Source organism: Schistocerca piceifrons, chromosome 2 (genome assembly GCF_021461385.2).
Source record: "Schistocerca piceifrons isolate TAMUIC-IGC-003096 chromosome 2, iqSchPice1.1, whole genome shotgun sequence".
Lineage (NCBI taxonomy): Eukaryota > Metazoa > Arthropoda > Insecta > Orthoptera > Acrididae > Schistocerca > Schistocerca piceifrons.
Window position 1 is genome coordinate 1,085,281,870 of NC_060139.1, and position 14,276 is coordinate 1,085,296,145.

The 14,276-nt window shown below is 42.7% G+C and overlaps 1 protein-coding gene across 1 annotated transcript in view; it reads left to right on the forward strand.

Annotated features, from left to right (window-relative positions):
* The window catches only part of LOC124776145, a 104,931-nt gene that overhangs the window by 36,654 nt on the left and 54,001 nt on the right, over positions 1 to 14,276 (forward strand). Inside the window, exon 2 of the mRNA XM_047250982.1 lies at positions 11,941 to 12,190. Coding sequence (XP_047106938.1) covers positions 11,941 to 12,190 — 250 coding nt within the window. The remainder of the gene's footprint in view (positions 1 to 11,940; positions 12,191 to 14,276) is intronic.

Below are 14,276 nucleotides of genomic sequence, written 5' to 3' on the forward strand. Positions count from 1 at the left end.
GCCTCCCACGGATTGCGTCGTTCATTGGGCCAAACATATGGAAATCCAACGGTGCGAGATCGGGGCTGTAGGGTGCATGAGGAAGAACACTCCACAGAAGTTTTGTGAGCTCCTCTCGGGTGCGAAGACTTGTGTGAGGTCTTGCGTTGTCATGAAGAAGGAGAAGTTCGTTCAGATTTTTGTGCCTACGAACACGCTGAAGTCGTTTCTTCAATTTCTGAAGAGTAGCACAATACACTTCAGAGTTGATCGTTTGACCATGGGGAAGGACATCGAACAGAATAACCCCTTCAGCATCCCAGAAGACTGTAACCATGACTTTACCGGCTGAGGGTATGGCTTTAAACTTTTTTTTGGTAGGGGAGTGGGTGTGGCGCCACTCCATTGATTGCCGTTTTGTTTCAGGTTCGAAGTGATGAACCCATGTTTCATCGCCTGTAACAATCTTTGACAAGAAATTGTCACCCTCGGCCACATGACGAGCAAGCAATTCCGCACAGATGGTTCTCCTTTGCTCTTTATGGTGTTCGGTTAGACAACGAGGGACCCAGCGGGAACAAACCTTTGAATATCCCAACTGGTGAACAATTGTGACAGCACTACCAACAGAGATGTCAAGTTGAGCACTGAGTTGTTTGATGGTGATCCGTCGATCATCTCGAACGAGTGTGTTCGCACGCTCCGCCATTGCAGGAGTCACAGCTGTGCACGGCCGGCCCGCACGCGGGAGATCAGACAGTCTTGCTTGACCTTGCGGCGATGATGACACACGCTTTGCCCAACGACTCACCGTGCTTTTGTCTACTGCCAGATCACCGTAGACATTCTGCAAGCGCCTATGAATATCTGAGATGCCCTGGTTTTCCGCCAAAAGAAACTCGATCACTGCCTGTTGTTTGCAACGCACATCCGTTACAGACGCCATTTTAACAGCTCCGTACAGCGCTGCCACCCGTCGGAAGTCAATGAAACTAAACGAGACGAAGCGGGAATGTTTGAAAATATTCCACAAGAAATTTGCGGTTTTTTCAACCAAAATTGGCCGAGAAAAAAAATGTGTTGCATTACTTATTGAACTGCCCTCGTACAAAGGAGGGGTATATAGTCGACTAGTAGTAACACATTTTTCCTAGCATTCTGGTTTCTGTCGTTTTATTAGGGCTTTAAAAGGAATGAGACGCTCCTTCAGCGGATGTTAGTCATGACGTTGGAGAGCCTGTATGTAATCTCTAATGGCCACAGCGATTTTTGAAGTCCATTAAGGTACTGGCTTCCAACGGGAAGATCCCAAGGAATAGGGGATCGCAAAGTCTAATTCCACTAGAATGGCTGCAGTTGTGCTCTGGACAGCTACATCAGTACCCCTGTGGGGTGGGGTGCTAAGGGTAACGGTAGGGGCAAAAGCGACCTAGTCAGCATTTCTGAGAGCCCCTCTGAGTGGACGCCCAGGTGACTGATGTTGAGAAAGTGACAGGACGATTAGAAAAAGATCACTGTCACACAGGTGATCATGGACTCTCGAATGGATGGAGGGTAGGAGACCACGGAAGCAAATTAAGATATAAATCACTTAATGAGATCCATATGTCACAGTGAAGTGTGAAGGGAAACTAGTACCGAAAAGTCGAAGCTCGAGCTCTGCGAGTAGAGTTTTGATAGCTTCGCGGCAGTGGTAATAGTTCCACTTCACAATTGGTTATGGATATTGAAGTCACCCAAAATGAGGAACAGTTGAGGCAGCTGATAAATCAGTCCACACAATGTGTTCTGCGATATTTCACCATCTGGAGGGAGATACACTTTGACAGGTGGTAAAATACAAAGACTTTTCATGTGAACAGCCACAGTCTCCAAAGCTGTATTGAGCAGCATGTGTCCACTGCAGACAGAGTCCAGAACGTATGTACAAACTCCACCCCGTCAACTCGATTCTTAAAATACAGTGGTGTCCAAAATGAAAGCAACAAACCACTATATCGTTGTTCTGAGTCTAGCTCACAATATAGTCACACAAATATAATCACACGAACTGTCAACAAATGCTCTTATGGTCGTGTTCTGCACACATGACGGCATTCCAATCAACAAGCAACCACGCCAATGATGACCTCAGGGCAACTATCAAACAGGGTAGAGTTTGCCAGGAAGTCCCACATTCACAGTCGCTGTGTACGCAGTCACAGACAGTGCAGTATGGTGCAGAGAAGACGCCTGCCAGACTCTCTAAGGTGGAGGGCCATAGGAAGAATGGAAGCAGAAGAGTCGCAAACTGATGTGGCCCACTAGCTTAATGTGAACCATTCTGTTGCTTCTTAAATGTGGCAAGAGTAAAAGACCAAAACGGTATCCGAAAGACCAGAGCAGGGTCCATCATGTGTGACACGAGAAAGAAATGACCGTTATTTAGCTGTAAGGACACGTCAGTACACCTTAGTACTGCATGGCAACTTGCATCTGACCTCGCAGCATCCGCTGGACGTGTTGTATCGAGGCAAACGATGTACAGAAGGCTTTGGCAGAGTGGCTGTTATTGTCAAAAACCTACTGTGCATGTACCCCTGATGCGTCTTCACAGAAGGAAACATCTACAGTGGAGTCATCAGCATGTCATCTGGATGGTCGAACATTGGGCTAGTGTTCCTTTCATAGACGAGTCCTGATTTGGTCTGGGGAATGATTCTCAACATATTTGCATGTGGAACGAACGTAAAACATGATTTTGGGGCTCAGGTATTGTGGAAAAAGACGAGGAGCATTCCTAATGGTGTGGACAGGGATAATGTTGACCACTCAAACGTCTCTTTGTGAAACTGTATGGTTGAATAGGCAAGGTTAAACTTCTACCAGGTATCGTGACGAGGTCTTGGGACCTCATGTGTGGTTGTTGTGCTGTGGACGCACACTTCACACTGATGGATGTCAGTGCTCGAACTCGTAGAACATGGGATGCTGCTCTTTTATTGGAAATGGAAGATAGTGCACTCACAATGTGGCGTGCGCCCTTTCCCAATTTGAATCCCATAAATCATGTCTTGGAAGCAATAATAGGGAGATGGCTTGCATCACGTCAGCATTCAACAACCACTCTCTAAGATTTGCGAGCAGCTCTACAGGAAGAATGGATGTTATTGCCTCAACATGAGACTGATTACATCTTTCATTATATTCCCCGTCATTGTCAGGACTGTATTGCTGCCACAGGTGACCACACCCCCAACTGAGTACATTAACCAATTGTCAGAATGTGTGTGCAAATTCTTTAATTTGAAAGGAAGAACATCTTTGTCTACTGTAATGCACGTTACAGTTGTTTATGTTCTTGTCTTTATTCTTTATATTATATCCACTTTACTACCACCAGGTTGCGTAATTCTGTGGTAAAATAAAAGTAACTTTTCAAAATTTTCGCTTGTTGCTTTAATTTTGGACATCAGTGTAGCTTCAGAGCGTAGGAGTTCTTAATGCTGGAAATCAAGTTTGCTTGGGGCACATGGGGCAATGTGGAAAGCAGGAGGAAGTGGAAGAGACATCGTAGCTCATCCAGGTGGTGGAAAAACCAGCTATAGTTCCATTGGAGAATCACATTATCGGTATCTTGTCGGGGTGTGAAGGATCCAAGGGGGCAGGTCAGTTAAAAGGATAGGGTATCAGTACACATCAGATCTGAAGCTGGTTGTGTGGGAAGATTCAGGTGCCACAGGGGCCACTGGGATACAGAGTCAGGACGTGTGTGATCTGGTGGCGTGGGGACTACCAGAACCTCCTTCGACTTGGGGGCTATCTTTTTCTCTCTGTTCTCCTTGGAGGATTTCGAAGTTTACAAGAGTGTTTCTGCCCTAGTTTCAGGGACAGTGGAGAAATGTGATGCCCTAAAACCACTGGCTGTTGTAGATCAGCAGACCCCAGGGAAGAGATCGTCCCAAGCGAACCCTTCCTAGTGAGAGATGCTGTAGGAGGGTTTTGTTTCTCCAACTGGGGTTGGTGATTCCCTGGTGGGTGGGGAGTCAATGTTCCCATAGTGGATGTGAGGTCAAAACTAGGAGGAGGGCCCCCAGCTACAAGAGGAACAGGCACAATCATGTGACCTTGGGGGCCCAACATAGTAGCAGGAAGGGCGAAGGTACTGTCGCTAAAGAAGGTGACATCATTGTAACTGTAGAAAATGTCATCATCATCACCATGCATACAGGGTGCAAACGTTCATACAACTTGTTGGTTTTTTTGATACTTGAGTCGGTAAAGATGCTTGTGTTCCTCGAATTTCTTTTCTCTTTGGAAGACTGTGTAGTCTGGTGAACAGTGGGAGTGGTTCTTTCTATAGCTGACACAGACAGGGGAGTGGCACAATGAGGTTTCATGTGCAACTGATGCCCACCATTCCTACAGATGGTTTGGGGAGTTCTCAGCGCTGACAATGATGGTGCAGTCCCTGCATGGTCAGGAGGCTACCACCATCTAGGTACCTGGTGCCCTCCCTCCACACAATGGGTTTTGCATGTAATGCTTCTGCCACAAATGAAGAGCGCAAGGATCAAAAGGCATAAATGATGGAATGTACCTAACTTTGGGTGACTTTCTATACACGATTTTTACTTCCATAAAATTTGGAAGGGGAATGATAAGTCAAACCTAATAATGGGGACCATGTAGTTATGGATGAAAAGTTTTACAAAGTGCCAGAAGAGATAAAACAATTGTCAAAATCATAAACCATATTCAAGCATAGTTAGCACCTGGGAGATTATCCAATAGAAAGGCAGAGAGTGAAAAAGAATAGGAGAAAGATAGACTTGTTGCACGGAAAGGGAAGCGCGCTGCAAGGGCTGGAGTCCCATGTTGGCCAATCACATACTCACAAAACAGATGTGACCCTACTCTAGGGGTTGGGGAGATGGGACAATATCTGGAGCTTTGGTAGACAGTACAGCTTTAGTGATATCATAGTGAGTATGGCAGTCAGTACACACTATTTTCCATTGGTTCCCATGTGTCGACTTTGGGAATCTCTGCAACCAGTCAATTCCAATATGGTGGTATGGCAATGCTGCAGGAGAGACTGGTACCAGATGCCCCAGAGGTAAATGCAGCATATGCTTCTGGCATTGGAATTGCTTACAGTAGCACATATAGTATCTATCAGATAGATACAGACCTGGCGAGTGATACCTACATCTGATTCTGTCTAGAGTCTTCACATATTCCAGGTGACCAAATGTTGGATCATTATAAAGAACTTTAGGATATCTGGCCGTAGATGAGCTGGGATTAAAAGTAACCATTTCTGCATAACTGGATCACAGTTCCTCATATATAAGGCTCCATCAATTAAATCGATTTCATCTTTGGTCGGTTCCTCCTTGCTCAATGCTTGTATGTTTTTCAGCAGTGCTGGATCCTCCCTGTGTTCAACAGAAACATCATTTAAAGCAGCAATGTAGGCATCTCATCCACCTTACTGTGTTCTGACAAAGGATCCTTTGACAGGCACTCGATGCCCATGTGTTTGTGTATGCTTTAGTATACCACTATGGCTTTGTACTCCTGAAGCCTCAATGCCCATCTCGCAAGTCGATCTGACGGACAGGTTGATTGTTGACCGATGTGACAGACACGTTGATCGTTGACGATGACTACAGTAAGATTTCCTAACATTTTGGTGATTGTCATCCATGGAAGATTTTCACTTCCACATGTGATCGCCTCACTTAGTTTTTCTGAATTCTGCGGCTAAGCAAGTGGCTGGTATCACTGCTGGCGACCAGGTATGGCTACAGTATTTTGGAGCGCGTCTTCGTCCAGGACTTCATCCCACAGATCTACTTTAATCATCTTCAGTCACTGGCGTGAATGGACTGTTGTGGCAGTTGACATCTTAGGCATAGTAGTTGTCAAACATTCGTCCTCTCTCTCTGCAGTAGCGCACATTTTCAGGGCGCCCATAATGTAAACATACCAGCATGTTATTCACCATCTCCAAATATCTGTGTCTCTGTGGGACATTGTACTTTGAGGAGGAGTTGATTGCTCCTGAATTGGTTGGATGCTGAGAGGTCATTTGACGGTTGCGTTATAAGTTCGAGTTGGCTGAGTCCGATTGGTGCGAAAAATGGATTCATCTGTTCTTCTACATTCTCTAATACCTCTAATGGCTCAACATTCATGACTGCCGGCTCTTGTGTACTCAGTCCGACGTTTATGGCTGCTATAAATTGCTGTATCTCTTCCTTACAAGAGAGGTCAGCTCATGGTGACCTTCCACAACTAACATATGCACCACATCCGGCAGTCGGTCATCTCTCTTTCGTCCGACATTTCTGTAGCATTTCCTCGACTTGCTGGCACCACTTCTTAATTCCTTTGTCAGTCTGACATCATTTACCAGAAGCACTCGGTACATGTCTTCCGCGACTCCTTTCATCAAATGTGTGATTTCGTCGGCATGCGTACTGATGAACCATTGACGTGCAGCTGACTTACTGCCGATACGGAATCCTTTCGTTTACTAAATATACTGATCTTAGGAATGATGTAATGCTTGTGTCCAATTCCTGTCCGTTCAGGATGTTGCCTATTTGGAGCCACAATGATTTACATTCTGTGTAGAACCCGATGTCTCCACCAACCAATGTTACGTCAAGACAGCAATCAAGTGCAAAACAGAGGTCATGTTTATCAACGATACCAACATACAGCTAGGAAAGAACTGATCTCCTGCATAGAGAGTGCAGCTGTCTACACAAAAATAGAATATTCAAGACTGCTGGTATTTATACAGTCATCGAGTATTCCAGAATATACAAACATTATAAATATAAGACATTTCAGGAACATTAAAAAAAACGATAAATATTAAATAATAGGTAAATGCTGGTGATGGGGTTTGAACTGGCGACTCGCAGCACGTCAGCCAGCAATGCTAACCACAACGTCACAAAGCGTGTGCAATAACTCACAGCAACATTTCCGAAATATCGCTGTCATCTCTAGACACAACAGATGTTCAGAAGCGTGAGGTCTTCAGTAATTAATCAAGGAGTTGCTTTGAGCTATTATTTTCGAGACGCCAGATGCAGTTTCTACCCATTGAGCTTACATCCTACACTTGTAGTTACGCATTGTGATGCTTAGCAAGTTTTACACAACAGTTGCAGACAGAGGCACGGTACTGTGAGCTGGGCATACCATACTGTTGCCAGATAGATGCGACAAAGCACCATGTCGTTCAGTGCTACTCGGCACTCAGCTTATGCCATGTACCTAAAGTAACGGACTGCATGTGTGTTGCAGATTTTGCATAGTGGGTGGCAGCTACACGATGTCCCACGAACTGAGCAGGTTGCCAATAGACATGCACCACAGCCAAATGTCTACCAGCATTTGCTTGTTATTCAGCTTATGCTACAGGCCTGAAATAAAGGACATTACTCGTGCTTCACATTTAGCACAGTGGGCAGCTGCAAGACCGTACCAGTAAGGTTAACATGGTTTCTAGACGGATGCACTGCAGTAGAAGAATATAGTAGATATTATTTGTAGGTTGAGGCTCAGGCTCATAATTTTTATCTGGTTTTCAAGTGCAGGCGATGCTATTCTTAGATTGGCTTATTGACATGATGCCGGAACTGAAGAAAGTTCCTGTTCCAGATGGAGGTCGAATTGCTGTAGAATCTATCGTAATTCGTGTAGTTATTGTTAAACGTGAATCGAACTTTGAACTTTAACAAGGAGAACTTTTTTTTTTTTTTTTTTTTTTTTTTTTTTTTTTTTTTTTTTTTTTATTCAGACTAACTGTAAAAGTTGCCAACTGATTCTTCACTGTATAACCATGTAGAACTGCAAACACTATATCTGAAAAATCGAAGGAACGAAATTTTCCCGCAAGAAATGTGGAACCTTGATCCATCAAATAATTATTTTAAGCCTTACTATTCTTTTCTGTATTTTAAACGAGTTACTCAACTGAAAGGTGATGTTGATATAAATATGTATAATTTCATATACAATTACCTAGTTTATGTCATACATATGACTAACAGATAGAATGTAGTTGCCTCTCAGGAAACAACAACAAAACGTTGTTTAACCTTTAATGATAAAATTCCTGCGGACACCTCTGGTTATGTAATTATGTATTGTAAAAAGAACCTCACACATGATCTACAGTGCAGGGTATTAACTGAGATTCTTTAATTGAAAGTTATTTAATTCACTTATTACAAGTTTTTATTGACATATGCTGGAGCTCAGGGTGGTCCTGAGGTATATACAGCTTGCCTGTGTCAGAAGTTTGAGTCGACTGGTAGGTTCAGGAAGTGTGTGCAGCTGATTTACGCCAGTGCGCTGCCTCCTGGATATGAAGCTCTGCCTCCTTCTCTATCTCACTTCTACAGTAGCTCTCGCTCTGTCACATAGTTATATTCACAACGTCGGCACACAAGGAACTGTTCCAAATTCTGATTACTAGATGTCATTAGTGTTGTGAAGTTTGATATTAGGTTTTTAGGCATATTTTGCCTATTTCTTAACCGATTTAAATAGTTTAAACTTTGAGTTATTCCTATTTAAGTGGATTATATCGGTCCTTGACAGTTAAATTCATTTTAATAACTAACTGCTATCTCGTACATAGCACGAAACTAAGTTTCTATCACACACACACATATATATATATATATATATATATATATATATATATACATCGTGACACTATATTTCATATGGATTTAAAGCTTTAATTTACACAGTTTATGTCATTTAGTAACAATTTGATCCATCAACGAATGCTGCATGACTTAAGAATGAAATTAAAGCAGATTCAATTGCCTTACTCTGACAGACTAGATTGTAAGGAGAGTGTGATTGAAAGCAAGAAATCTTTCCTGGGGGTATTTCTTGGTTCGAAACCTGCTCAAGTACTGAGCATTTCTTAAAAAATCCTGGGTACTGTGAAGCTTGTGGTCTCTCCATACAAGACGGAGTTTTGCAGAGAATAAAATTGTTTTGAGTAGTAAATGACCAATTAAATTTTAATTTCTTTAATAAATATCTTTCTATACGAATGGAATTCCTACTGAAGAAGCTCAATAACAGAAGCAATTGTAATTTGTTTAAAAAATTTGTGAGCAACAAGTAAATGTTTTGTGTAACATTATTGGATATCAATGTCTTGATACTAGATATGGAGAAAAAATCTGTATGGAGCTTAATAATGAGGTTAAGATTCCTTTGTCAGGTAGATATTTGAAACTGATTAGTGGTTGCGATTTTCAGTTGAGATGCAATGGGTTAAAGAAAATGTAAAATATTAATAATAAATTTCATGAGTTGGAATTTTTAGTTTAATTGTGCTCTTACTCGCTTATAAATTCTAAAAATGTTAAAGGTCTGTGCAACAGGCCCTACATGTCCTCAATGCACCCATTTACTATTGATATATAAAATAAAAATAATAAATAATTTACATTGCAGTATTTTAAGGATTTAATACAATTTTTGATCATTTTCAAATCTTCAAACGATACGTTCAGATCCTCTGCAAAACCATGATGAATATTGGAAAGTTTTAAGAATGGGCTAGGAATTGTACAATGGTGGTACTTACATGCTACTGTGATGCATCTCCTTCAAAATAGTCCCCTTCTGACTGAACACATCGACTCCAACGGTGTTTCCACTTTGGAAACATTCCTGGAAATTTTTTTCCTGAAGTGTGTTAAGGACGCTCTCCGTATTACCCAGGATGTCTTCAGTCGAGTCAAATCGCTTCCCTTTCAGTGAAACTTTCAGTTTAGGAAAGAGGCAGAAGTTCACAGGGGCCAAATCAGGGGAATATGGCGGTTGTGAAAGCACAGGAATTTTTACTTTGGTCAAGAATTCAACGATGGAGAAGGAACGATGAGCTGGGGCATTGTCATGGTGTAGCACCCAACTCCAGTCTTTCCACAATGCAGGCCTTTTCTTCCGCACCTTTTCGCGAAAACGCTCAAGGACACATTGGTAGTATTCCTGGTTAATTGTCTGTCCTCCAGGAGTAAATTCATGATTCACGATACCGACAGAAACGAAGAAAACCACCAACATTGTCTTCACCTTCGACCGACTGTCGTACTGTTTTCGGTCGTGGTGAATCTGGAGTCTACCACTGCGAAGACAGCACTGTGGTTTCAGGGTCATATCCCTATACCTACGATTCGTCACCTATAATTACCCTATTTAGCAAATCTGGGTCATTTTTAGTCCGATTAATCAGTTCTTGGCACACTTGAATTTGGTTTTATCTCTGGTCACTTGACAACACTTTTGGATAGAATTTTGCGGACAATCGACGCATGTTCAAATCTTTAGTTAAAATCGACTGAACTGCATAGAACATAAATTAAGTTCATCAGCAATCTCCGTAATTGTAAGTCAACGATCAGAGCGCACTACGTTGCGAACTTTCACAAGATTTTCATTCGCTTTTGTGGTTGAAGGCTGGCCGGACCGGGGTTCAGCTTCAGATGATTTGCGGCCATTTTTAAATATGTTGAACCAGAGAAAAACATTTGACTGGCTCATACAGTTATCTCCAAAAGCTGCTTTTATTAATTCGTAAGTCTCAGCTTCTGATTTCCATGTTTTAAAACAAAATTTCACACAAACTCATTGCTCCGTTTTTACGTCCATTTTCGCGCAGACAGATGTATGTGTGTGTGTGTGTGAAAGAAAATTAGGTTGGTAAATATAAGTTGTTGGTTGAGGCCAGGCTCAGTCTTGTTATTATAAGAAAAAGCAAAAATTTATTACAAATTTTCTGAAAGAACCACATCAAAAATCTGTACTTTTTTCTTATAATAATGAGCCCGAGACTAAGCATGTATATTACATCTACTGACCCATGAACTGTGCATGGTTTCCAGAAATCCAGAAAAGTTTAATACGGTCTAGTGTTGTTCAATGATTGTTCACACATTATACATTATTTTTGTCACACGTTTTGGGCAGTAGACAGTGGTATATTTGCAAGGTAGTGTTCGATGAGCTGAGCGAGACTTCCAGACACGTGCATTACAGTGCCGTGTCATCCAATGACCCTTTGCATATTATTGGTGTTGGACTTTTTTCACAGCAGACAGAACAAGATAGGGACGTGAGAGCTGAGTATGGCTCCTGAGACAGGTGCACTAAAGTACCGTGTTGTCCAATGACGGTTCGAAAATTATTAGTATTGCACGATTTAAGCAGCGGACAACAGAAATACAGTGAGCCATCAGTGGAGCATGGCTTCGAGACTTGTGCACTACCATGTCACATCCTTCTAGTCCTGTTCATCCTTTATTTATGCAGCATATTTGCACAGTGGATGACAGTGAGGTGGTGTTCCGTGAGCTGACTGAGTTTCCAGACAGGTGCACCTTGGCACCTTGGCCTTGGCTAGTCGTTTTGTTTGTGTTGCATATTTTGCCCAGTAAACAGCAGTGATTCAGCCACCAGAACGTTCAGCATGGTTTCCAGACAGGCGGACGATAGTGCCGTGTTGTTCAGTACCTGTTCGCGTTTTGTTTATGTTCGCATGTCGGAGAGAAGCGAGACAGTGTTATGACGTAAGAAGAGTTACCAGTTCGGTGTGTTGTTCAATGCCTGCTAGCCCTTTGTTTGTGTTGCCTCTTTTGTACATAAGACAGCAGTGAAGCAATTAACTGTGAGCTGGGTGGAGATTCCAGAGGAGTGTGCCACTGTGCAGTGTCGATGAGGACCTCCTCATTGTTTATGTTATGCTGTATATGTTTAGTAACATACAGGGTTTGTTTAGCTTGTTGTACACAGTGAACGGATGTGTCGCCTGTGCTGAACAGCCTTTCTAGGCACTTGTGCCAGAGCCTAATGCTGGCTCTTTGTTCAGTTCTGCTGTATTCCTACATCTGATGTAACGATTGCGTTTGTGTCGCGTGTTGTGCACAGTGCGAGGCAGTGAGGCGGTTACCCACGAGCTGGCCAGGCTTTCCAGCCAGGTGCGCCACAGCCCCATCTCGTTCAGCGCCTGGTCGCTGTTCAGCATTCACGCCACGCTGCTGACCACCTTCACCTCCTACGTGGCCACCTACACCATCATCCTGCTGCAGTTCGCTGTGGCCAACACGGGCTGCCCCACGGCCGGTCTCGTCACGTCTGCCATTAATGAGACTACATCACCTATGCCGTCAAACGTTCTGTAATATTCTGTCTTATATTCCTTTGTAACATCTGCTGTACTGTGCCAATTAAGAGATTAATCAAAATAAAAGCTGCATCCTACATTTTGAAGGGGAGCTTTATCAGAATAAAAGCTACATCATCAATTTTGAGGGAGAAGAACAGGCAGGGAGGAAGGTAAGAACTCAATGGAGAATAATTTCTGTGACATTACCTATTCACAAAAATCGTTCACAATATGTATACACTTAACCGTATGTTTATATGTTGTAATGTAGTCAAATTATACATAAGTAACAGCCTTCTATCACAATCTACGCTGACGTCACAGATCGCCACCAGTTCTTTTTTTTCATAACTGTCAGTAATTTCTTCACTCTCCTCACGAGGTTCGTTGTTGGTTGCTATCTTCCATCTGACTGGACACACAGCTCTTCTTTAACACCTGGATGATGTTTGGTTTATATTATGAAGAGTGAATCCACTCACATGTAATGTTGAACGATGTCTCTGTGAACTTTCCAGCTGTAATGTGTTCACGATCCCCGTCTCATAACCAACATCAACACTGCTTTTTGAGTTAGCTTTTCATTGTTTCCCTTTTATCACTGAATCATGCACCTGGTGTTTTCTGGCCGTATCTCCAGTTATAGCCATGAGATTTGTCTTCTGTATAGCAGATATGAGATGACCTGTAAAGGCATCCGACAGTGTCCTAATAGCTCCCCTGCCACGCAGAACATCAAGCCTGCAATTCCAAACAGCAGCTATCCAGTCCATCATTAATTCTGATGGCATCCAGCCTTTTTCTTCGCAACAAACCATTAATAGCCTAAAGAAATTTTCCTTCGACAAAGTTTTACGTTTCAGGGAAAGATATGGTGGCAATTTTGTTCCCTCTTCAGTAATTGCTAACATCATAGCAATTCTTTCATTTTCGTCTCCAGTTGTTCACAATGAAATACTATTTTCCCCTTTACAGACCACTGTCATATTGCTTAGTATGTTCCAAAAATGGGTATCTCATTGGCATTGCCAATATGGTGCAGGGCTGGGACAGCCAAGTATTCAGCATGTGAGTAGTGCCCTTGTACACGTGCAAAGTGCTCTCGCTTGGCTGTGCAAAGTGCTCTCGCTTGGCTGTGCAAAGTGCTCTCGCTTGGCTGTGCAAAGTGCTCTCGCTTGGCTCCCCACTTACCCCACCACCATACCACGCGGTCTGAGCATGAGGAGGAGGAAGAAGGGGAACCTACGCATGTGTCACGTTTAGATGGCAATGAAGTCGCACTGCAAAGTCTTGGTTTTATATTTCTCAGCAACATAGATCGCAGACAAAACAAATTTTCACGCTTATGTAATTATTTTTGTCGCGCCTGACGCATAATATTTCTCTGGTGCAAACTACCGATATAAAGACCCATGCAGACAATTTCACAAAATTCTGCACTCCGTTTCCCATGTAATCGTGACTTATTTAGTTTCATAATCGGCAGAAAGTTCTTCCTGACCTGTGGAACAACGACTCCCATCTGTCTATCGTCGTAGTTTTTTTGCTCCTTCACCCTCAATTAAATCTTTAAATTCTTTCTGCATAGTGTTGTAACGTCGCCCCATAGCGAATTACGTGACCGCGTAATAGATATTGAGAATTCTCATCCTTCTCTTTCTTTTTTCGTGAGGATAGATCGCTAGGCTGCCTTTTTTGTGCATACAGTCACTTGACCTGTGAATTTCCTTTATACCATGAACAAATAGTGTAAAATAACTAGTGATCGAACCACGATTCTGACAAACTGAAGAAAGTAGTGTTGACAAAAAAAAAAAAATGCCACACGACAACCCTAAATGAAATGTCACATTGTACCGAGTACTTCCGATAAAGGCCGAGCAGATGAGGAAGGCCCACTCATAGCCGACATGCATGGAGCATCTCCTGCTCATGTGCAGTTTTGCACGCTGTGGCTGACTGTGTAAAGTAAGAGTGCTGCTGCCTCCTCTACATCACGTGCCTCTGGAAGTTCCTGAGTTTCTCACTAAAATCTTCTGGCAGTCCCTGTGCTGATGAAGTACTTCTATTCCTAAACCTTAGGCACCAACCGAGGCTC